General features: G+C 29.9%; 1 protein-coding gene across 2 annotated transcripts in view; it reads right to left on the bottom strand.

The window, feature by feature from the left end:
• Positions 1-26470, bottom strand: part of LOC111641905 (procollagen-lysine,2-oxoglutarate 5-dioxygenase 1-like) — a 41742-nt gene that overhangs the window by 13311 nt on the left and 1961 nt on the right. Inside the window, exons 2-8 of one of the 2 annotated variants that reach the window (XM_023388154.1) lie at positions 20996-21087; positions 16715-16851; positions 14040-14154; positions 12317-12365; positions 7471-7494; positions 2369-2481; positions 1328-1391 (exon numbers count right to left, since the gene is read on the bottom strand). In XM_023388154.1, the coding sequence (XP_023243922.1) occupies positions 1328-1391; positions 2369-2481; positions 7471-7494; positions 12317-12365; positions 14040-14154; positions 16715-16851; positions 20996-21087 (594 nt within the window). The remainder of the gene's footprint in view (positions 1-1327; positions 1392-2368; positions 2482-7470; positions 7495-12316; positions 12366-14039; positions 14155-16714; positions 16852-20995; positions 21088-26470) is intronic. The other variant, XM_023388155.1, reaches the window with a different exon arrangement.

Below are 26470 nucleotides of genomic sequence, written 5' to 3'. Positions count from 1 at the left end.
CATCGCCTGTTCCTCCAACTGTTTAGTACAGTGCCTTATCCAGCTCCAACAGATATTTTGCCTACTGAGTACTTCCTCACCTACCATTACACATTTCAAAGATGAACTATCTTCTGTGATTAAGAAATTCTTCTACAATAATCCCAAATGAAACAACCTCCTCCAGTCAATGAGCACCATCCATCCCAGATATTTAGCAACTTGTGATCAATTGTAAATGCTCTCTCGCACTTAATGACTTGCTATTATCGTCCTAAAGTCCTAAATTGTCTAGTGACTCTTGTCACAGGTGTATAATCCATTATGTAAATAAATGGGTATTAGTTTTATTTAACTCATAGTAGAGTGCCTTCTTTCCATCATGTCTCTAGACCTCATCCATCCCAAATCTGGCCACCTACACATGTGACTGCTCATGAAGCTACAAACTAATGGCCACAGTGGTTTCTATGTCTTCCCTAAATGATGCAGTGGCATCAGTCCTGACGTAGGCATCACAGACATGGTGCTGACCCCTTTGATCATAGAGATGCAGAAGCAATGGGAGGTGCTTCGCTCATTTTCACACTTCTTTATACATTAAGCATTTGTACCTGTATAGTATTTTTCTAAGTGAATCATACCAGGTAAAATGTTACATGACTTTCCTTTCTTTAAAAACATAATAAAATTGTGCAAACTATAAAATCAAAGAAGAATCAAATTAGCAATGTATACACTTAATTATAATGGTTTTAGCCAAGTCCACAACAGAGATGGCTGGATGGTGGAAGCTGAGCTGAACATATTTAAGTCAAAACATAAAATTTTATAAATTACTTAAGAAAATTTCTGAAATTTTGAGCTAGAGTTGTACTTTGATTCTCTTAATTTTGCTATCTATTAATTAAATAACAGCCAGATTCTTATCAGGCTATGATCATCACCATAACTAGCCTTTTATGCTCCCGGCACAAGCTTCTGTAACTATGCCCCAAGGTCTGTGCCCTGTACCTGGGCACCGCTAGCACCGGCCTAGTTACGGCACTGGCTATGATATGGCTAATTAATCATTAAGATACTAAGTAACTTGGACTTATAGTATGTAATTAAATAACCATCTCTTATTCCAAATAACTCAGTATCTTAATAAGTTAATTAGTTAACCATGTCATAGACTGATAAGAATCCAGCTATATCATTCAATTATTAATATGTATGAGTTTGGTTTAACATGTATTTTGCCATCTATTATTGAATAATGTTACTTAAAATGTCATGATTTGAGTTATTTAATAAACAAAAAAATCAAATGAGCTAAAAATTAAGAAAAATATTTTATTATTACCGACAGCACCGTTCAGATTTTGAAATATTTCGGCTTTATGATCCAATTTTATTGACCACTGTTTCTGAAAAGTAATAATTGTAAATTAATAAAATTAAATTATTATGTAGTAAATTTATTAAAAATTTAATAAAATATTTTCAGATAATCTAATTTATATCATCAGCATTTAGTTAAATTAAACTTTATAAGAGCATTATGATTAAAAACAGGATGATCAAATGAAAATTTAGTTGCAAGGAGTAGACTCGGTAATATTGTAAAGGAGCTTAAAACATTATTCCATGAATCTGTAGTAAATAAATGTTCAAGAATTAAGTATGTCTCACATCTAGCAAGACATTAACACATGCTGGTTAGGGCTGTGCAGAGCCATACAACCTCTTGATGTCACTATAATCAATGTAGTTTCACTCAAGTTTAAATTATCCTGGCTTCGTAAGACATTCTTTTACATCCTAGTGGTGGCCTCTCGCGCACATCTATAAAATTGGCTCCGACTGCTGGCGTCATATTGCTGTTTGTGGACCTGATTGGTACGACTGCCAGCGCATTGTATGGCTGTGTGCGGGCCTGATTGGTATGACCGCTGGCATGTCAGATGGCAATTAATGTGTTAACAAGCATGGCCAATGTTATTGAATCTAAACTTTTCATTAGATTGCCCATTATTTGATTAAAAGTCCAGTTAACTTGATATACAGTTAAAATTTGATGTAATGTCACCATTTGTTTACCTCTGAAGCTGTCACTAAATCAAGTGAGCAATGCATGCCCAGCACCTCTCTTGCAACTTCACAATAAGATCTAAACATAAATTTGAGTTTGGAAATTGTGATTTGGGATAAAAATGCCATTTACAATGAAAACTGTACATTTAGCAAGTTCACAGATACTGAAAGTTCTCTATTTAATATTTATGAGTAAGATCTGTTCATAAGTATTCTGTCAATCTTTATGAGAGTGTTACTACTTAATATAAACTATATTGAGTTTTAATTGTATTTAAATAATAAATAATAAGCAGAAAACTTAACTTACTCTTAATTCTTCATTCAAATAAATTTTTGTGTAAAACAACTGGTCATCATCAATATTTTTAATTTCGGAACTAGTTACAATTTCATATAACTGTGGTGCATAACCCATAAAACCTGAAATGTTTTCATAAGAATAAAAATATTTAATAAAAATATTGGTATAATAGTGTAAAAAAAATTATTTCGTATACAAATAATTAAATATTTCTTAATAATTGCAACATAAAATAATAATAAAAATAAAAGAGAAGTCATCTTTTAAAGTAAAAGTGTCTTCTCAATTTGACCTTCGTACACCTCATCGACCTCAAAAGTTGTCTCTGCCAAAAGACTTTATGTTCTTGAATTGTAAAGAGAAAGAAATGAGAAGATACTTTTACTTTATTTTAATATTTCTTCTATTTTTAATTTAAATAATAAATAAAATATAATGTGTTTATAAATAACCTTTCGTTAATCAAAAGATATTATTATTATTATGTAAATTATTATACATAATTCTTCAAATTCTAACTGAATGACTTATTAGTACATAAAATCTCGACTAATCTCAAAAATTAGTCCAGCAGTTATCAAAATTATAACCTTTCTAATTAATCTTTCTAAATTTCTCTGTTCGAAGATTCAACATACATTCCCTCGTTCTAATTTCTTGACGAAGACCTTCCGAATAGGTGAAAAATATTAGAAAGGTGATAATTTTGACAACTGCTGGACTAATTGTTTGAGGCTAATTGAGGTTTTATGTACTAGTGAAATATATTCTTGAATGCAATTTATTTCTTACCAAAATTTTGTACTTTATCATACCTTATGTTAATACGTTTAAAAATTTTTAAAATATATAAAAAAAATTTATTTATTACAAATTTAAACATAATAGAAATATATGAACATATAAAGATAATAAATTATTTATTTTAAATTATATTTGAAGGGTTTAGTGTAAAAGATGGTAACACACACAGACTTAGTGTTGAAAAGAATTTTATAAATAAAGATTCATTTATTGTTTGTCCTTTAAAAAAAGGAAAAAGTACAGCAGATCTCTTGAATTTGTGATTTTAAAAAGAGCTGACAGCCAAAATTTTAGTTGAAATATGGTGATTTTGAGGATATTCAGGTGTACGGAAATGGTAAAATAAATTGTTAAATATGATATAAGGTTATTTTATCCCATCCGCTTTATACTTTTGATCATACTGCACTCATTACACTAACACGATGTAGCGTAGAACAGTGATTCCCCTAAATATAGGGTTGAGACCCCTAAGTGGGGGTCACCAATTCTTCTGTGGTCACATAAAACACATAAACACTTTTTTCATAAACATTATTCCTCTGCTTAAAAAAATCTTCAAAAGTTTTGTGTATATTTTTTCTTTTGTTTTCTTCAACAGTCAAAGAATAAATATATAACACTCAAATTGAAGAATATTGGCAATCAACAACAACAACAACAAGAAAAAAAGGATTAGTAGATTTGTATATATGGAAAAATTACCCAAAAAGTAATAATTGTAAAAAAAATGGAAATTGGAATCATCGGCAAAAAAATGGACAAATGCTAAACACAGTGGACACGTGGACAGAATCCTTGAAAAATGGACTGTCCATGAAATACATGGGCAAGTGAGAGCTCTATTGCAGGAACCTCTGACTAACTTCACCTTCCCCTATGAATGTAAATTGATACTTCTGACCATTTCTCAAGATAAATATAGCAACCTACTTGTAAGCACCTCAAAATGTGCAATTTTGAGTTGTTCCAAATCCTTCATTTAAAACCTGATGAAAAAATAAATTATACAAGATTTTCAGACCCAATTTTAAACAAAGATTATCAAATGAAGAAGAGAGTAAAAGTGGTATTAAGAAGTTGCTAATAGGTAGGGAATTCGATCCCGGTCCTTATTTCTAATCCCGGGATTTCGGGATTATACTTATTCAATCCCGGGATCCCGGGATTATTTCGGTATTGAGGGTTAATAAAAAATAAGAAAATCTTACAGAAATCAAAAATCAAAATTTAGACAAAAATCAACGTATTTTACGGTATACACCTAGTTAATTTAATCACTCTAACTAATCAGACTTAGAGTCAGACTAACCAGACTTAAAATCACTGTTTCATGTTAAATTTATTCTTTTTTAAGCATCACTGAGATCTCTTTAAACTCACATAAATTGAAAAAACCTTTATGTAACAAACTATGCAAATAAACGTTGAAAATTAACAAAAATCTCTCTTAACATCGACTAAATAGACTACTTTCATATAACAACCTAGTAAGTAGGTAGTAAAGTAAGTTTCTTAGCAAAAAGTATTTAAAAATAATATTAATCAGTCACATTTTTCTTAAATATAAAGAAAACTAATCTAATAGGAACATTCTAATTTGAATTGCGAAAATATGATCTGAGAAATAACAACGCATCCAGTGTCTCATCACCAAGTCTGCTTCTCAATTTGTTGCACATATATGCAGCTGCTGAGAAAACGCGTTTAGGTTTGATGGAAGTTGGAGGAATCGTTAGTAAATACTTATAAGCTTCGAGGACACGGGGAGGATGGAAGAAAACAGTCCGGTCGACACGGATCGGGATTGTAGGAGTAAAGGCTACAATCCCGATTGTTTCGATCATTGTAAGCATGTCTTTCTAAAAATAAACGCGTTAATTTTGTAAATTCGGTCTCTGTGTGAGTCTCTCAGCGTCCAGCAAACCACTACCCCGAAACGTAAAAAGACTTTCTCGCATCATCCTGACAGATCGCGGGCAAGGCGAGGGTCGTAACCTTTTCACCTAAGGTCGACCCCCCTAAGCGAGAGGCGTCGGGTCTATATTAACTACACTGGCAAAACAAGATGGCTGACACATTGACAGGTAAAACGCACTGAGTAGTGCTCTCGACTGCGCCAGAAAATCGATTGGCGCCCGCGAAAATTCAAAAATACAAAAATGAAGTATATTACCAAGTAACCCAGTGAGAACTGCTTGCCTATCATTTTAGTTGAAAATACAAGAAGTTTTATTCCAAGCAAGCATCGCAAGCCCGCTAGGTTAATTTCTGCTGCTTGCTTGGAATAAAATTTCTTGTATTTTATATTAAAATGATAGGCAAGCAATTCTGTTAAAAGCACTGGCACTGAACGTTTCGCTTCATGCAGTCTATTTTGCAACTTTTTTAAAATGATGTCAATCCCGAAAATCTCGGGATTAGGAAAACTTAATCCCGAAAATTTTGGGACTGAAAAGTGGTTGGGATCCCGGGATCCCGATTTTTGAGATCCTGGGATCAAATCCTCTACTAATAGGTGCTTGAGGACACTTTTGAAAATCTTTCTGTCCTTAAGATACTAAAAAGGTTTTTCATGCCCATCATGAATTGGCTAGGCCACAACAGGTGGATGAATAGTGGAAGCGAGACCAGACCGCTGAGTGAAAGCTACCTGGACATTTAAAATTTTTTATTTTAATAATACTGTATGTGCTTTAATGTTTATATTTTAATAAATTTACTATAAGAAATACTTTTTGCAATAAATTATTCATTTGTTTGTTTAAATATTGATTTTGTTCCTTGTGCTTAAGTATCTTAGGATTTACACTTTTTAAATTAAATAATAAAGTGTGACAATCACTCATCATTTTTATGTATAATATTCAATTGTTGGACACAAAGCCTTTTGTTTCTAAGTTTCCTGAAAGTTCCATTGCTCATTAAGCCTGGAGGGGCAATAAACTCAGCGAGGGAACAGGTGGTATGTAAGGAATAAGGGTTAATGATAGAGCTCTCTTTTCCTTCTTGGCACGTTTGGAGAAGCAGGAGAAGGCGATTGGCTATAACTGGATCTTATAACAAAAACATTGAAAGCCAATGAATGGGATTGGAATCGACCTGACAGTTAGAAGAAGACGGAGAATGTGCAACGAGCCTCTGAGGAACTTTTCCCTGTATTCTAATCATATAAACTAATCTTGTAAATAATACCACGAATCGAAAAAATATATAAACGTTGCAAAAAAACCAAACAAATGATTGTAATGGGAACAAAGAATTGGATTTTTATGTTAACTCAACTTTATGTTGAGGAAATAAAACTTACAAAAGAATATATTTATAAAATAAACCAAATATTGAAGAAAATATGCATTTTCAATACTCAAAGCTGTTTTGATGATATATTTTTTTAAGTATTGCAAGATAACTGAATCAAATGCTTTTAACAGAGCAACTTACATAATTAAAATCGAATTTGCTATGCCAAAAAAAAAAAAAAGACTGTCATGTAAATCCGGAAGAAACATTAAATGAAGAATACCAGAAAACCTTTAAGCTCCAACATTTTAAATGTTGAAGCTTAAAGATTTCCTGATATTCCTAGTACTAACTTTTCAGTAAACCTTGCTTATGTTAGGTTTTTCTGAAAGGTTAGATGTTTTTGGTATTCTTTATTTAAGGATTCTTTCATTCACCTTTTTTCCTCTTATGATTTCATTGAATATCAGAAATGCTCTATCAATGAAAAAATTTAATTTTTAACTGTCTTTCCACATACATCTAAAAGAATAATTTTTAACAGATAAATGTTCTTTATCTACTTCTCATTCTTTTTAATTTTATTTTATGAATTAATCCCTGTATTCAGGATCTGAGATAAGTGAGATGAGATTTAGCCTGATAACAAATGGGAATCCAACCTACTCTGAAAACCATTAAATAATATTACTTTTGTATTCCGATTTCAAACATTATCAAATTCAAGCTCTAGTATGAAATCTAATGCAGACTTACGAAATAAACCAAAAACATTTGTGTTATTAATAATTGTGTTTGTTGGAAATGCAAGGATGATGTTGATAGTTCCAGCTTGTTTATTACTTTTATACATTAAACATTTTTAATAAATATATATATATATGATTGTTTATATAACATATTACTATTATAATAAAACATTGCATCATATATGAAATTGTAACATACTGAAAATGGAAAGATATGATACACATTTACAAATATGTTACAGGAAAGCTTTCTTCTTCGACTTAAAGTTCTATATATTTCTGAAGAATATTGATAAAGCTCTATCCCCTTACCTGTATAAGAAAATTCAGAACAGTCTGCCAGTCACCAAATGGTTATGGAAAAAAGTATAAATAAGAATGTTAAGTACAGATTTTTTTTTTTGAGAAGTTATTTAATATCTGGCAACTTTTCAGAATTCATAAAGAATCTTTATAAAGTTACATTTAATATTCAATTCAAATAAATATTCACAAATCACATTTATACATAGATATAAATATATAAAGCATTATACATTCTATTCATCGTTAAACTAGAATATATAATAATAATAATACATTAATGATCTGCTAAACTAAATTTTTACTTGTTAAATTAATTAGCAATTAAAATTAAATAGTAATGATAAGCATTTTTCTACTTTCTGATAATCTGCTTGTCTATAGAAATGAACTGTGTGGGTGATCTGCTGAGGGGGATGACTCCTTGAAGGATTTCTATAGAAAACTGGCTCCTATTTAGTGTTACAAACATGAAGAAAACCCAGAAAACTCCATGTGGCTAGCCTTTTGGTGAGGTACAAACCCAAGACCAACTACCAGTGTTCAGCAGTGTTATTCATTCTATTTTTTGATGCTGTGTTACTTTTAGTATAAGATTTGTTTTTTTCACATTATTAAACATCAGTAGTGTGCTGTCCATGAAAGCTGTGGAAACACCACTTCCCTTGTATTTTCTAAAATATAAATACATATTGTCGAATACAGGATAGCTTCCACAGCAAAGATAATTGAATTGCGTAAAGTAGCCAGATTATACGCATTTGCACTTGCACTTTACAGAGCACAACCTCTGGCAGTTTAGTGGGTGCTACACACCAAAATATATAATGCTTCCAATGATTAGGTTTGTTATAATTTCTATGGAAACACAGCATCCCTATCATCAAATGTCACCGCATGCCACTGTTAAACATAAAGCCAATATTTTATTACATTTATTTCAGAATTTCTTGTATGTTTCATTTCTACCTATGGAATTTATCATTCATAAAGTCATAAAGGTTTTAAGGGGGGTCAAGGTTTTGTTGAACATCTAAAGAGGGGAGGAAAACTTGGACAAACTAGAATGAGGGGGAGGGAGAGTAAAAATTTTAAGAGAAATGCAGACATAATTTATGGACAGCTCATGAGAGTTTACTCTTCATTTACAATGTGATTGGATACATCTACAACAATATAGAGATAAATGCAGGTTTTCTTATTCTAATTTAAGCACTCCAATATTGGTTCTAGTTACACTATCAAGTCTCAGTATTCCTAAAAACAGTACTTTAATTCTTTTAAATATATGTACCGGTACATCTAATTTTTTCCCCTGTAAATCCTTTTTTAAAAGTTAAATTTCATTTTAAATTCAAAGTAACACAGTATTAATAAGTAAATAATTTTAAAAAGCTGGAAAAACAGCATGATGTTGAATAAGGTTTAAACTCACATTTTCTAAGAGCTGAATAAGAACTGTAAATTTTATATCAGACAAATTGTCACATCTGTATAATACACGCATAAAAGATCACATTCAGCATCAGATCTAGCCTTATCTGCATGCTGTGTGAGAAGTTTTAGCAAGCCCTCAGCTTTTTAATCAATGTGAATTTTATTTCCATTTTCTTTTGGCGTTCTACGCACCTACAGTTTGATCATACGTAGATCTGGCAGCGATCGCATTGGGATTTAATATATTATAGTATTCTAATATATAATTGATCATTTGAGAAAATACTAACATTATGTAGAAGCAGACAAATAGATTAAATATTGTTTTTTTCCTGGATATTTAAATTATTAATTATTTAACAATTTGATTGCTAAATAGTTTAGTTAAGACTATCATATCTTTCAAAATATCTATGATATAACATTAGATAATAAAGATGTTACAAATAAAACTAAAAGTGTTAGGAAAATGCCAAATATCATATGGTCTATTATTTGGTATGCAGCAGAGCATAAGATTATGAAACTTCATAAATATCACTACTGTAGCTTGTCATTGCAATTGAACTGTAAAATGTCCTTTATAATTAGGGTTGCCATATGTCTCATATATATGGGAATGTCACCGTATTTCACTACTAAGTCCTGTATTACTATTTGTCCCATTTTCTCAACGAAGTTCCTGAATGGGAAGAAATAGAATGTACTATTGCATATTTACAAGTAAGAAACATCGATACACTGAGATTCTATTCTTAAAGATTATTTTAAGAAAAAGAATACCAACCAAAACTGCAAAGCAACTATGAAATTGAGTATGGACAAGAAATGGCTGAAGTTTTTTGCAGATACAAAGTACTTTGATCAGAAGTCATGTCTAATAAAGCTATGCGAATACATATTTGCCATTCCAGCCCACAATTCAAATGTGGAGAGAATATTTTCCCTAATGTCAACTCAATGCTCAGATGAAAGAAACAAGTTGTCAGTGGAGACAACTGAATCAATTTTTATTCGTCATCATAATTTTAAAATGACTTGCGTCCAATGTGAAAGAAGAAAATGATGTAATTAAGAAAGTAAAATCAGCTTTAAAATATGACCGGGCTAAAAAGGATTAGCCTTGCATCTTTATTATTATTCTGTGTGTTCATTTTATTAGATTGCTTAAACTTGATTGATTTTTTATCAGAGTAAACCTATCCACTTTTTTCATGTTTTATTTATTTAGCACTTAGATAAATATCCTGTATCAATGCTTTCAATTATGGCAACCCTATTTATAGTTTATGTTATGTCCATAGTGGCAAATCTGTGATTCTTCTAAACCCTTGTTGTGGCTCTCATATATATATATATATATATATATATATACAGTAATACCTCGACCTTACGCGATAGGTGCGACCGAGAGATAACCGCGTAAGTCGAATTCGCGTATGTCGGGGTATAATTTCNCCGTGTTGCACAGAATCGACACATAACTACAATTTATTTTGTGTTATTTATTTCTGTGTTTGTTATATCTACGGAGACTTGAGAGACTCTATGTGGTGATTTCTTGTAACCGTGAACAAATCAAAAGACGAGATAAGATTAACGAGAACATTTATTAGCTTACATACATCCCACTTGGATTTTACACAAATTGCGAAATTATATCCCGACTTACATGGTCATCGCTCAGTCCCACCTATCGTGTAAGTTTGGGGTATTACTGTATATATATATATATATATATATATACATACAATATGCAGGTTATATATAAAATACCATTACAATATAGGATGCACCTCTCATACATGGTGTATGGCTCCTATCATGTTAAGGTTTGGCAACCCCTGCTATATGTTATAATTTTACCATTATTAAAATTATTTTATTATTAAAAATAGTAATAACGATTTTTAATATTTAAATTGTTCTAATCATTAATTTATTTTCTAGCCAGAAACTATAAACAAGCTGATATCATATAGCAAATCATTAATGTATTTGGATTTAATAATTAAATGATTAATGCTACATATAGAATAAAAAAAACATATAAATTTTTTTTGGCAAAAAGATTTTAAAAAGTGGAATCATTAGAGAATAACAGTTTTTAAACAAGGAAGTTTAAGACAAAAAGTAATTATTTTTATATTTAATGATATTAAAGATCTTTATAAAACTACATTAACTGTTGGGTAAAATTTTATATAACTAAAAATACAAATTAAATTAATTATCTTAACCTATAATGTAGACAATAATTAAATAGATTAAGATGTAAACATTAACTTTGTAATGTATTTATTTATCAATCACTTTTTATTATATTAAATTAATTTTTTTATCTATAAAACATTCTAAAAATATTACATAATTCTTCAAAGAAATATGATTGATAGGAAGTATTAATGAATTAAATTTGTGAAAAAATCGCACTTCCTAAACCTTTATTGTCCAGTATGTGTAAACTATTCGTAAAAACAAACGTTTTCGGCCTCAGACAAGGTCTTCTTCAGGTTAAAATAATTGGATTCCATTCTTAGAATGAACGTTTAGTTTTAAAATATAATCGAATTCATGCGTGTGTTACGTATCGTCATCATTTTGTTGACGGCAACACGCTTTCTTATGCTTGGCGTTACGTATGAGAAGAACAACAAAACGATGACGATACGTAACACGCGCATGAATTTGATTATATTTTAAAACTTAAACGTTCATTCTAAGAATGGAATCTAATTATTTTAACCTGAAGAAGACCTCGTCTGAGGCTCGTCTGAACGTTTGTTTTTACGAATAGTTTACAAGTACCGGTCAATAAAGGTTTAGTAAGTGCGATTTTATCAGAATACCGGTATTCAGATTAGAAGATTTTTCATTTGTGAAAAAGTTACAAATATTCTAATTGTAATTTAATTAAATAATACTTGCTATTATTGCTATATTGTTATTGCTATGTTGCTATAATATTAAATCTGTCATACAATAAGTTTGATATTTTCATTTATTAATTAAATTTAACAAATAAGTAATATGAAGATAATGCCATATAAGCAGGTATTTTAAGCAATAATCTTTCAAAGTTGAATTTTTTTCAGTTATAGATTAAATATGATCAAATAATCTTCTGTTACATTGTAAAAAATAAATAGTAATACCATTTATACCCAAGTACATTGGCGAAGATGACCTTTCCTCGTCCAGAAAGGTTGTCTCCGCATATAAATTTGTTCTGGACTGCCGATGGACACAAAAGATGGAAGGAAAGCGAAGAAGTTTTCAAAATGTTTTGTATTTTAAAAATGTTATTGTGTTTTAATATATTTTTATAAATATAATATATAATAAATAATGTTTTATGCATAGAATATCTACCATCTGTAAATTTTATACAGTTTGTAATGATAATATAAAAACTTACCTCCAGAATTAAGATATCTTTTCCCACTCTCTACTTTTGGATATTTTTCCTAAATAAAAATTATTATTATTTAAATAAATTTAAATATAAATTATATCAAATCAATTTTAAGCGTGATATGTAGAAAGGGAGTAAAATAAATCTTATTAAATAATGTTTTGACTGAAAAGTTTATTGTAATAGTAACTGAGAAGCTTGTTGTCTTGTAGAGTAATTTACTTCAAAGAATTAAATTTAAGTTTTAGCTAAATGCAATGAAAGCAACACAATTGTTAATTTAGAATTTTTTAAAATTTTAATTCTTACAAGAGGATCAATCAAATAACCAACACCTTATTCATTGCCGAGGGAGTTTATTAAAAAAAAGTATGTTTCTGTTCAATACAAGAAAATCTTTTCTGTGACATTAATCATGACTTTGGCTAGGATTACAATTGAATTAACTGACCAGATAGAGAGATGGTCAAACATAGCTGCTGTAAGCCAATAAGCTAATCAGAACCCAAATCCAGCTGTAATCACCGAGACAGTAAAGACATTATCCTGCTCTTACTCTATTAAAGCAGGATAATGTCTTTATTGTCTCAGTAATTATAGCTTAGCAACAACTAGATTGATATGTTTCATTATATGTCTAATTATCATTGAGTTATTTATTTTTTATACTAGATTACTTTAATTTCTATAACAGATATCACTTGTCTTCTTTAGTTATGATATGATTTCTTTTAATGCCAGTGCAGAGTTGTTATATTGAGAGATTTTAAAGTTAATAAATTTTGCTTTCTGTATTTATCATATTTTTTCATTAAAAGTATAAAAATTTACTCATTTTATGTTAAAAGTTTTTTATAAATGTCTTATGTAACCAATGTATTGTAAGAAAATTCCTGATATTAATGCAAAAATCAAACCAACTAAACCAAATTTTAATTTTGTATACAAAATGATTAAATTATTTTTCTTTCAAATAAACAAATAATAGGTTATTTAATGACTGTATTTATTTTATACCAATTTAAAATCAAAATTAAAAAATTATAGCTTATTTATAGACTTCATTGTATGTATTTAATGTATAGAAACAACCCAAAAGTAAATAGACAGCCTGAAATGTCAGCAAATGCATGTGGCAATATTAACTCCAAAAAGTATGTTGCCATATTAGCAAAAGATCTTCTTCCAATATTCTCTAGTGTGTTAATGGTTGAAACAACCACTCTGTTCATGGATAATGAGAGCTCCTTGTCACACTTTATAAAAGACCCAGAATTGGCTGGTAACATAAGGCATTTGCAAGCTTCCATCAGCCAATCAGTCACCCAGAATGAATTCTACTGAACAGGTCTAGAATCTGCTGGATCGTGCAATGTGGCGGCATTCACAAAACCCACTTCCCGTGGAAAACTTTTAGACTGTTTGTGTGCAGAGTGAACCAACATTCTACAAACCAAAAGAGCAGAACTCATTAATTATATGTCTGACTGGGTTAAGGCTTTGTGGTTTTCATATATATATGTGGCATTTGTATCATATAGATACTGAGATAAAAGTGTGTCTATTTAAGTGAAAATAAGATTGTCTATTTACTTATGAGATGTCTCTATGTAAATAAACATAAATTCAGCTTTAAAGAAAGTGAGAAATACTTTGAATAAGTTCATATTATGCATTAGTTATTTAAAATTAAATTACCTTATAAAACTAATTATATGTTACTTACTGCTAGTGATTCATCTGGCCAACAGAAACCTTCTGCAGAAAATAAGACTTTAGCATTAAATTTATAGAATTTCTTCAAAATTTCTTGGACACCAGCAGTAATTATGACATCATAGCTAGAAATATAAGTAAATGTTTTAAATATTGTATTGTATTAGATCTTTTACTTTTAGTAATATGCTCAATGACATATAAATTAAATCAAATAATCAAATCAATCATCAAACAAAAGCATAAATTATTGGATTATTTTCAGGTTATATTAAGGATAATTTAATAATTTATCATTAAAGTTTGGAAAGAAGGCAGGCTGTTGTATCACTATCTTATATAACAATTAGAAATTAATTTTTCATTTATGACAGACATATTATCAGTTACATTATTTGGATCTCTAGTTTCACAAACAAATATAAAGGGTATCCAATTAGTCATGTACAATATACAAACTACAAGGTAACAATTCTTCTATTTCAGGACAATGTTGATGCAAGATGAATGCATTGAAAATATTTTAATGATCTGCTAGCACAGTAACAGGGATGTAGCAGAGGAGAACAACTGCAAACATCTAGAGCAATTATCAATTTCACATATCACTTTTGCACAACTGTTAGTTTTAAAAAATTGGATCCGAATCCGAATGTCTTTGTTGCAGATCAACATAAAACTATAACCAATGACAATTCTCATACAGTAATTTTGACATGTCTAGTTAATGAATGCTTATAAATCGTTTCACCATCTGTCTACTCAATCTGAGATCAGTAAAAACAGCATTCATCGCATATGCATGTCAAGCCATAATCCCATCTTGCAAAGCATGTGAAACGATTGGATCATATGTCTGAATCTCTATTTGCAACAGGACAACAACTACATTAAACATATCACCAGGTGATCAGCTGTTTTACGTATTGTGACTTATGATACACATTGTATAATAATACCGAATAACAATGATTATCTTAATAAACCCTGAAAATAATCTGGCAGTTTAGGTTTACATTTGACAAATGGTATGTTCAAATAAAGAAAGAAATATTTATATTTACTAATAAATTGTCTTCAGTGTTTAATAGTAATATTTTTGATGATAATAATTAATTTTTAATCTAAATTCTTTTTATTGAAAGTAAAAATTAATGAATAGTGTATCAAGAATCACAAAGAAGTTATTTTTGTTATACTATGCAATTTTTATTTTTTTTATTTATTATTTTAATAAAGTTTGTTTATAGTTTATATTAAAATAATGCATTTTGATAAATTTCTTTTGTAATTATAAGTAAATTTTTTCTGTTAATTCATATAATAATTTTTCAAAGAGGAAAAGAAACTAAGAAGAGAATTGTTTGAGAGTTTAGAGGATTTGTGATAAATGTTGCACTAGGTAGCATGGAGAAGAGTTACATATTGTGTGTAACCTTCTACTTAGACCATTCATCAATCTCATCCTCATCACATAAAGCATACTGATAGTTTGAGAAATAACTACAAAACGACATAAGTATTCGGAATTAATTAATTTTTAATTTCTAAAATATTTTCAAATCATCTTCGCAAATTCCAAACTTTGAAATCACAATAATAATAATAATAAGCAAAAATATCACCAAAAATAATAAGCATTTACAACAGATGACAAACCTGAAATTACCTCAGGAACATTTATTAATTAAAAATTAATAAAAAGTTTAGGCATTTTATAGTTATAATTTTTCAAATTATTAAAGAAAGTTCCACAAAGAATGCCAATATAACCTACATATTGACAACAAATTTTAACTTAAAATCAAATTACAAGCTTGTATAAAAACTATGCTTTGTTAGGTGAACTTTTAAATACTCTACAGTTGACCCCCTATAACACTGTTGAAAATTACATTTTATATGAATTCCATGTTGTACGAGTCACTTAGATTTTACAAATACGTGAACCATTCACAGCCCGGTTCATGTATTTGTAAAATCTAAGTGACTCGTACAACATGGAATTCATATAAAACGGAATTATCAACAGTGTTATAGAGGAGTCGACTGTACTTGTATTTAAAATTCAAGTGCCTTCAAGCCTGGAATATCACCTGCTCATCTAAAAGAGCTCAATTTTAAGCATTAATTTTCAAAAGCATTCTGCTCATATTCTGGAATTATGCAAAAAACATAATTCTAAAATAAAAATAGAATGTTTAAATTGATTAGAATGTTTTTTAGAATATTAAATGCTTGTGATGTTCTTTTAGAATTAATTATACCCGTGAAAATGTGTCATAAAGGCCAGGAATGTTCTAACCATTAAGCACACTAGGCCGATGCCCAAGACCTAGAAACAGAGGACCTGGGGAGATGTTAAAAAAATCTCATACCGTTTCATAAAGGGACCCAAAATACCTGAAAGTCTAGTGGTCCTGTTATGGGTTAATCCAGTCCAGAGAAAAACTTGAAATTGTTTGAGTTTTAAATATTAAAAGTTCACTGCAATAAATCATAGTTTATCCAATAATTTGTATTGGAGTTTTGGAAGTTTTCTAGAACTTTTATGTTTTTAATATGCAAAAAATAAAGTATTATAACTAAGAATATAAAAAGAGTATTATAGATAATAAATATCATCATGAATAAATCAAGTATTTTATTGATATTCGACTTAGAATATTTAATAGAAGCTCTTACCTATCAGTGAACATAACAATAAGATCGGAATTGCTTTTATATTTTTCCAATTCTTCTTTTAGTAAATTAACCTTATGTCCACCTCCACTGTATAATCTAACATCTCCTCCTTCCCAAGTTTGATTCATTCCCAACACCTGAAATTTAATCAAAATCTAAATGAATATTAAATAATTATAGAAAGTATATATAATAATCAGTTAAACAAATAAAAATGTTTTAAATTTTAAGGTAATCTGCCAAGGACAGGATTAATTCCAGGAATACTGATTGTATTTAGATATTAGATGTGAGCATTGATAGTTGGTTGTAAATGCAAACATGCAACCAACTATCAATGTTAAGTGGATGTTATCGATTCAGGTACTGGTACGCCTTTAAATTTAAGATGAATCATGTTTTACAAAGAGATTTTCAGAAAAAGTTGGATGATACGAGGGCTGTTTGGAAAGTTTGCGGCCTTGCCTATATGTGGCACTGCAATCAATTTAATTTTTGGCGGAAATAATTCAGCCATCTTTACTAAAGATACAATACCAATTTCCACTTGATTTGTCATAAAGTTTTGCCACAACAACTTAGCAGATAGTCAGTGTGCACATGCTTTGACAAAAATGGAGAAGACAAAGACTCATGCAGTCATAAAATACCTGATGAAACAAGGGTTGATCCCATCTCAAATCAAAGCTGACATGAACGAAGTTTTGGGAGAGTCTGCTCCTTCGTACACCACTGTGAAAAAATGGACAGCCCTTTTTAAATCTGACAGAGAGAGTGTAGAAGATGATCCTTGAAACAAACGGCCGTCAACTGCTGTCACTGAAGAAAATATCAACAAAGTTCACAATTTGGTGTTAGCAGATCGCCGTTTGAAAACGCGTGAAATAGCTGAGACAACAGGCATCTCTTTCGACCGAGTGCATCACATCCTAACTGAAAATTTGGGTATGACAAAGGTCTCAGTGAGTACCGCGTCTGCTGACCATCAAGCAAAAACGTGTTCGCACTTTGATGTCAAAGGAGTGTTTGGACTTTTACCAGAAAAGCCCACAGGATTTCTTGCATCAGTTTGTGACTACTGACGAAACATGGATCCATTACTACACTTCTGAAACAAAAGAACAGTCGAAGCAATGGAAACACCACAGTTCACCACCACCAAAGAAGGCAAAGACAGTTCCATCAGCGGGGAAAGTGATGGCCTCGGTTTTTTAGGATGCTAAAGGCATCATCTTTATTGATTACCTAGAAAGAGGAAAGACCATCAATGCTGTCTATTACCATGAACTTTTGGAAAAACTGAAGAAAGAAATTGAAGAAAAGAGGCCACACTTGAAGAAGAAAAAGGTTCTGTTCCACCACGATAATGCACCTGCACATTCCGCCAAAATCACAGAACAAAAGATAAATGAATTTCGCTTCCAATTAGTTCCACATCCACCATACTCACCTGATTTGGCCCCCAGTGACTTCCACCTTTTTCCAAACCTAAAAAAATTCTTGGCTGGAAAGAGATTCCACTCAAATGACGAAGTCATCTCTGAAGTAAACAAGTATTTTGCACACCTTAACAAATCGACATCTTGTGATGGCATAAAAAAGCTAGAACATAGTTGGAGTAAGTGCATTGCTAACAAAAGAGACTACATTGAAAAATAAAAAAGTTTTAACATTATTTTGTTTGTTGTTCTATTTGAGGCTGCAAACTTTCCGAACAGCCCTCATAATTAAAGTAAATGTAGTTTGAAATAAAGTATAATTAACAAAGAATATAAAGTAAACAGAAATTATTATATAACTTTCAACTGGAAGCTCAAATGCACCTTCTTGTCTTCATTTAACTGCAGAAGTTCAGATTCCAAGAATTTTTTCCTTATATTGTATATTTTAAATAAGAAATAGTAGATAATTTTATCCCTCCAGCAAAGATATAAATCATAGCCTATAATCAGAAATTAATTATAATTAAATAAAAAAATGGTTTTGGTTGCATTTATCAACCATTTTCATGTTTATAATATAGAATAAAATACTTTTGTTCTGTGATTTAAATCTGAAGATGGCTAATAAATGTGACCAAAACTGTTTGTTCTTAATTTATTTAATTTAAAATATATGCTCTCCATCTCAAATTAGTAGTGTCTTACCCCTGTACATCATACTTATCCTGATAACAACAGAGTCATGCAAGTCATTTATGTCACTCCATTCAGGGAAAATTTTGTAATTGAAATCACGTGACTTCCAGTTTAAACTTGAAGTTTGTATATAGTTAATCAGAGTTTCCTGCCCCTAAGCTTTCCATATCTGTTCTTGACTTTCATTTATCTTACTGTTCTCGAGAATAAGGAAAGACAAACAGACGAACAATAGTAGGTTTACAATTATTTCAATTTTGGAATTCTGTGTCAGAATTTAAGTTAGTAATTATTTATTGCTCTTAGTTTAGTTTATTGTTCTGTTTAATTAATTTTAATTATTTTGAGTTTATTCTATTACTAGTATAACAGTCATGTGTTATAAATCAGGGATGGGCAACCTGCACCCCACAGTAATATTTTTGTGGCCCACGTCGCATAAAATATGAATAAATACAGTGGGTGATCGGTTAATGAACAAATCGGATAACAAACACTTTCACAAAAGATTTTTATGATCAGACAACGAACACTTCACTGAACAAACATAAAAAGAAGCGATGAAAATAGCAAATACTGACTGATTTTTCTTTGTTTTCAGGTAATTTTTTGGAGCACGGGAGACGTCAACGTCGACGCTCAATCCAATATATACTGATTAGATAGTATCCCTCGAACTTTGAAATACTCCCTTGTAATTCCAACCTTTTTTTTTCTGACAAGCAATTCTTTTATAGTATTTGCGAGACTGTCGGGTGGGCACTCGTTAAGTTTTGTGTCAGTTTTTATTTTCAAAAGGTGAGAGTATAATAACAAAGGTAGAAAGTGGGCAGATGTCTGACATCTGTTGTTGCTGGGCAGTATGGCTTGAACAGCCATACTGCCCACGTTGCAGTTCAATCTTATCTAAGAAAGATACTGTATTATCAAGAAAAGACAAGCAGCTTAAGGAGTAACAAAAATCACATCTGAGAAATAAAGAACATTGAAGCATTGATAATGGAACCTGAAACTGATCTGACGACAGAAGAACGCCAAGAACTCTTAAATGAAGAACATCAAGAAACTCGATGAGATACGTTTTATTCTGAAAAAGAGGATTAATGCCGATATCTGCTATTAATTAAAGATCTTTTGAACAAGTTAGGGATGTCAGATCAACGGTCCTAGAATGGCATACAAACCAGACTGAAATTAATAGGCTTGGGGATCTCTACAATTACAATGCTATTAATTATAAAAAGCCTGAAGAAGAGAGAAAAGCAATTGACATTAGATGGATTATTTAACCCCCACAAACAAAAAACATAACTAATAAAAATGCAAGTCTGTGTATATATGTATTTTTATTATTACAAATAAACAAATGTAGTAAGAAAATATATATATTTTTTTATTTTTTGGAGTCTCCAGAACGAATTAATCAAATTCCCATACAAATCTATGGTAAATTGATAATCGGTTAACGAACAATTCAGATAGCGAACAAAGTCTTGGAACGGATTATGTTCGTTAACTGATCACCCACTATATATCAATTTTCCAGCTTAAGGAAGTATGCAGCAAAAATTCAAATATTATTTTCTACAACTCATGTATGTGAATAGTTTTTCTGCGATAAATTTAGTAAAAATTAAAACAAAAAACTGGCTAACAGACACATCGAAACTAATTTAAAGGTAGCAGTGACTAAAATTTAACCAAATATTTCCGATATATTACGTTTACATCAGTTTCAGAAGCTAAATTAAGTATACCTATGCTAATTTATAATTATATATGAATAAAAAATTGTGATTTACCGACATTTCCCCCCTTTTCTCTTGTATGCAGCCCGCATCAGTTCAAAAGTTTTGAAATGAGGCCCTCACATAGAAAAAGGTTGCTCATCCCTGTTATAAATAAAGAGTTTATGTCTAAACTCCAAGTTGTCACTTTTCTGTTATATTTTTAAACTTATATCAACTACTTCAATTGCAAAGATAAGAAATATCCATCATTAATTTGTACTACTTTTTATATAATGTGCAATTGTTTTATGTAGGGTAAGGATAAACTTTTATTTCCTGAAAATAATTCATGATTTTGGGTTAATTTTCACAGAAAAAAACTTGTTTAGAACTTTAAAGATATTGAAACTGACCTTTACATCTAAATTGTAAATTTTTGTCGATCGATAAAATCTTTCATAACCTTCTGTTTTCTCTGTTGCCACAGTAATTATCAAGAGTTTTTCTGTAAATATATAATTAAAATATTAGTTATATAAATAATAATATTTATCTGTTTTATTTATATTTTTATAATAAACAAACAAACAAACAAACAATTTAATTTCAATTAAACTATTTATACACAATTAGAAGATGCCAAATATCAGATTTATTTTATAGCAAAGTCAATGCCATCAATCTGACTTTAGTATTTTAGAATCTATCATATTTATTCAAATCTAATGTGCACATCAATCTTCAAAACTCTGAAACCAAAGAATCTATAGATACTATAGATAGAATTCTACAAAGTAACAAGTGGCATTCTTTGATGAAGTTACAACAGCAATTGGGAGACTGGAATAATACAGCAATAAACACATCTATTGATATAAAGGAGCCTTAATTGAATTCTAGTGAAATTTAATTTGAAATAAAACGTTGAGACTAATGCTTTTCTTGTTAGGTGTATTGAGTTCACGGGTTGGATGTCACGCCAACTTATGTCAATCAAAACTTCCAAGAACGTCAGTCTATGAGGCGTTAAATATACTTGAAATTATTTTTAATTTACGAGCGCTTTCGACGTAAATAAGCACGTCGTCTTCAGGTAAAATTAAATTCGAATAAAGAATTCGAACCATACATTTAAATTTAAAACATTAACGATACTAGCCGTTTTTGGAACATACAAAAAAGAGATTTTAAATTTAAATATTTAGAATTAAACATTTAAAATTGGTGCGCATGCGTTTTAAAACAAAAACATCGATTGGAGTGGCTATTAATTATTATGTGAACGCGAAAAAATCAGGTAAAATTAAATTCGAATTCTTTATTCGAATTTAATTTTACCTGAAGACGACGTGCTTATTTACGTCAAAAGCGCTCGTAAATTAAAAATAATTTCAAGTATATTTAACGCCTCATAGACTGACGTTCCTGGAAGTTTTGATTAATGCTTTTGATCTACAAATGGAGATGATCTTCAGGTACATATATTCGACGATGGAATGCTTGAATAGAACAATAACATTTTTTTGATTAATAGTAATTGAATAGAATAATGAAGAAAAAATGCCACCGTTCTATTCAAACATTCCGTAATTGAATATACAGACCTGAAGATCTCCATTTGTAGACCAAAAGTTTTATTTCGAATTAAATCTCACCTGAATTCAATTAAGGCTCTTTGCTAGACATGTTTATGGCAATTTTAATCTAGTATGAATAATCATAATTTAAAACTTGGATAAAAATGTTGCATATTAGATTCAAGTATATAAAATATAATATGTATATATATGATATTTATAAGTGCTATATAATGTTATTCATATTATCAATAAATAACTACACTTACAGCTTAGTGTTTTTCTATTGTAAACTTCCAAATAACCTCATTTTTTTCATGTCAAGTGTACTATTGTTTTAAAAATTTCTGTATATTATGTGCCTCATTCAGAATTAGTTTAACATAATACTTGTAATATAAGGTTTATTAAACTATTTACTGATAAACGGCAAATAGTTTAGTCCAAATAGAGCATATTTTTTGATAAAACTCACTTCCCTTTATTTTAAAATGTGGTGCACAGGTGGTCTGTGTCATCCATTACAGGCAAAGAACTCATTTTGTTATATAGTCACTCATAAATTATAACATATATTTTGTGTAGGTGTCATCTAACTGAATGCACAGTACAAACAGATGTGTTTCTTCCAGTCATAGTAAATGTGTGTTAATAAGCATTATAAATGCTTGCTAACATGTACTGTTGTACCTCATAAATTAACAAGCATTAGTATTTGGTGTTATATGTACATAAACATCACAAATATGTTCGTTTGGGTAGTTTAAATTTTATAAAATAAAATACAAAAGGACTAGACTAAATAAAATATCCTTTAGTTCAGCGATTCGCAACCACTGGGCCGCAACACTTCAGTATGCCGCGAGATTTTTGAAGTGTGCTGTCACTGTGAATAACCATACATAAGCAACGTCAGACAAATAGTTTAATCGGTTCTACCTTCCCAGAGCGCATTTGGAAATTGTAACCAGTAACTGCCAATAGTTACCAAGGTGTTTAGAAAATGTGACCTAAATAACCAACTGCGTTTAAAAATCACTATTATGACGTCACCGGTTGTCCTGTGGTACTTACCGAAGTAACCGTGTGTGCCGCCAAATTTTTAAATTATTAAAAGTGCACCATGATGAAAAAAAGGTTGAGAATCACTGCTTTAGTTTATTGAAGTCAACATTTATTAAAAGATAAACATTTTCTGGGACTTCATCCCAACATCTGATCCTCTATGCTTTCAAACTGAGAATAGAAAATCAAAAACAAAAGTCTCAAAAAAATCTTATCCATTAAGAAACGTCAATTCCTCTCTTTTTGATTCCCCGTGGGCTTAAAAACCTTGTCTACATTTTATAAATATACTTGATGCATTATAAATTTCAAGTACTCTTACAAAAGATGAAAACATGAATGTAAACTGGACTCCATTTAATAATAATTCCACATCTTAATCTCCAGTAAACAGTATTATATCAGATACTAACAATCTTCAGAAATTTCGAACATTAGGATTTCAGAATGTCCTAGCATTTAAAATGTTTTGAAAATTTTAACATTCTTAAATCAGACTTTGGAATGAATTATCATTAAATTTAAATGCATAGTATGTACGTTTTACTTCCGTAATTCTGTTTTGGATGCTTGGTGTTAAATCATGCGAGGATGTTGAACGTGTCCAAAAACATTAGTATCAGACATAAAATTGTTTGATGGAATTAAGATTTGGAACTGTGTTAGCAAAAGAGATGAGATTTTGATGGTTTAAAAGACATAAACAAAACTGAAAATCCTTGTACATGGATATTTTTGACTCATCCTGTATAGTCATTCATTGAGATTTTTGTCAGTGGAAAACTAATTTGGAGTGAAATTTGTATGGCAAATGTATAGCCAAACATTGCCAGATTTTTCAGCTATTACTAGGCCAAAAATTAATTAAATTATTTACAAAATTCATACTAAAGTAACTGTTTTATTATCAATAGTTTATCATCTTAGATCTTCATAATATTTTTAGAAATTAATTTATCTTGAAGCTTGCAAATTATTCTAAGCAATTAATCTGATAAAATGGAAAAATATCTGTTACTTTATCCATTAAAACATTTCTTCTTCCTTATTATTGTTCGTTTTTATGGATCAATAAATAATATACTATATAGGTCAATGTTAACTATAGTGATACTATCAACAAAACAGCATTCAGATAACTTAATGTAAATGAGGAAATATCACAAAAATTAGAACTTGGCAAAAAAATTATAATAGATTAGAGACCGTGTATAGTTTAAGGGAGTTGCAAAAAGTGCATCATTGTACATGATGTAGAGGGATGAGGTATATATATATTTAACAATAACGCAATTGAAGACAAATACAAATATGTAAGAAACTATATTTCTTACATATCTTTTGCAATAATCCGATACTGGAGAGACTGTAAAACAATTTTACATGATTTAAGATGGAGAAAAGCATACAATAGAGTTCTACTGATGTTTTAATTGCATTCCTGTAGCTGTAAAGGACATACAAGACAACTTAATTTTTATTTGTGCATTTCACAAATCTTTCCTGAGCTGTAAAAATGCACTGTAACAGAGACCAGTCTATTTGCTTAGTGAAGAGAATAGTTTTTTCTTTGTCAAATATGTGATAAGATCTCTGTGCATTAACAAAAAGGGCTCTTAGAATTTTATAAAACTTCCAGAGTACCACTGAGTTTTGCACATTGCATGGCCAAGATATATGAAACAATTTGTATAAAAAATTAATATTTTTTAGTTTTAAATTTTGAATTTATAATTGCATGCTATAATTTACTATTCATTAAATCATAATAAAAAAATTATGTATGCAATTTGGACTTTACAATTTAATTAGCTGTGAGAAACTTCTTAACATATAGACGTTAAATTACAAATGAATGTCGCTAGATCGACAAGCGCTTTTGACAATTTCTGAATTTTAATTAGCTGTGTTACATATACTACATCTAGAATAACCTTTGTAGTTTAATAACTACATGTAATTGCAGTTGAAATGGGATTGTTAATGTTGAAGTTTTAAAACTATTAATAATAAAACAAACCATATAATTCAGCTTTTGTCAAAAAATCATAAAATAAAGAATTTAAGTAATACTCTAAAAGATAAAAATCTAAATTTTTAAAGAAAATTCTAAGTAAACAAACTGTTGGAAGATTATTGATTAATATCATTGTTATAAAAAAGAATATGTATTTTGAGCTATTGTAAACACCTCCTCACTCTAGCTGTGCTAATTGATGATTTAGTAGCAAGGGAAGATCCAGAAGAAACAAATATACATAAATTATCAAAAATTAATGAAATTTTGCAATTCTCATTACATTTTATTCTTTCATTTCCACATTTTTTGTTTGAGCTGAGATACAAGTGCATCCAGGGCCATCAAGAGTTTGTATGGAGCCTGGAATGGGTCCCTTTTGCCATTTTAAACAAATGAAATATGTAAAATGTTTCCTTATTAATAAAAAGCAGTTTTAAAAGATTGTACTTTTTTATTAGTAAAAATAACTAAATATCATGTAGCCCGATACTTAAATACTAAACCAAACGATAGCCTTAATTAATCAGGTCTGATTGATTAAGGCTATCGTTTGGTTGAGTAAAAATAACATTAATTTATGGGATTAGGAATCATTATGAGCTCAACTTTTCTCTGAGGCCTTAAAAATATCCCCAGCTTCCCTTCTTGAAGATTCTAAGTGTATCTCCTCGCACTCCCTCACAATGCTCTTGATCCATCCCTGATCTGTGATCATATGTCCTGGTTTCCCTGGGACAGTCTCAGATTTCTCCTGTTTTTAATCCTCAAAAACAGAATAAAATTTCAAATAAAACCATTTTATAGATCTAGTGCAATATAACCAATTTATAGATCAATATATAAACTATTTTTAAAAACAATCCAAGTTTAGCCATTTTTAGACCCATTTTTCATTCTCTTAAAGACTGTTCTGCTTTGAGTGATAAACAGTCTTGCCAGTCTAGATTTGAGTTACTTCAAATTCATTTCTACAGTTTTGTAACAATGATAGTAAGCTAATCAAATAAAGGAAGACCTTTCAACAATTCATCCATTTATTGCCAACATCATAAAATTTGAAATATATTTCAAATTTTAAAGATGCTAATAAACAAATAATAATACTGGATTCATTATTTGGCTTAAACTAGCTAATTAAATAAGAAGTTTTTATATAATTTGGACTATTTAGATTTAGTATCGGCTAATAACACACGAATCACTATAAAAACTTGATGTATTTAGTA

The sequence above is a fragment of the Centruroides sculpturatus genome, unplaced genomic scaffold (assembly GCF_000671375.1).
Source record: "Centruroides sculpturatus isolate CEXI.00-Female unplaced genomic scaffold, Cexi_2.0 scaffold1636, whole genome shotgun sequence".
Lineage (NCBI taxonomy): Eukaryota > Metazoa > Arthropoda > Arachnida > Scorpiones > Buthidae > Centruroides > Centruroides sculpturatus.
This window is presented reverse-complemented; position numbering and strand designations above follow the sequence as displayed.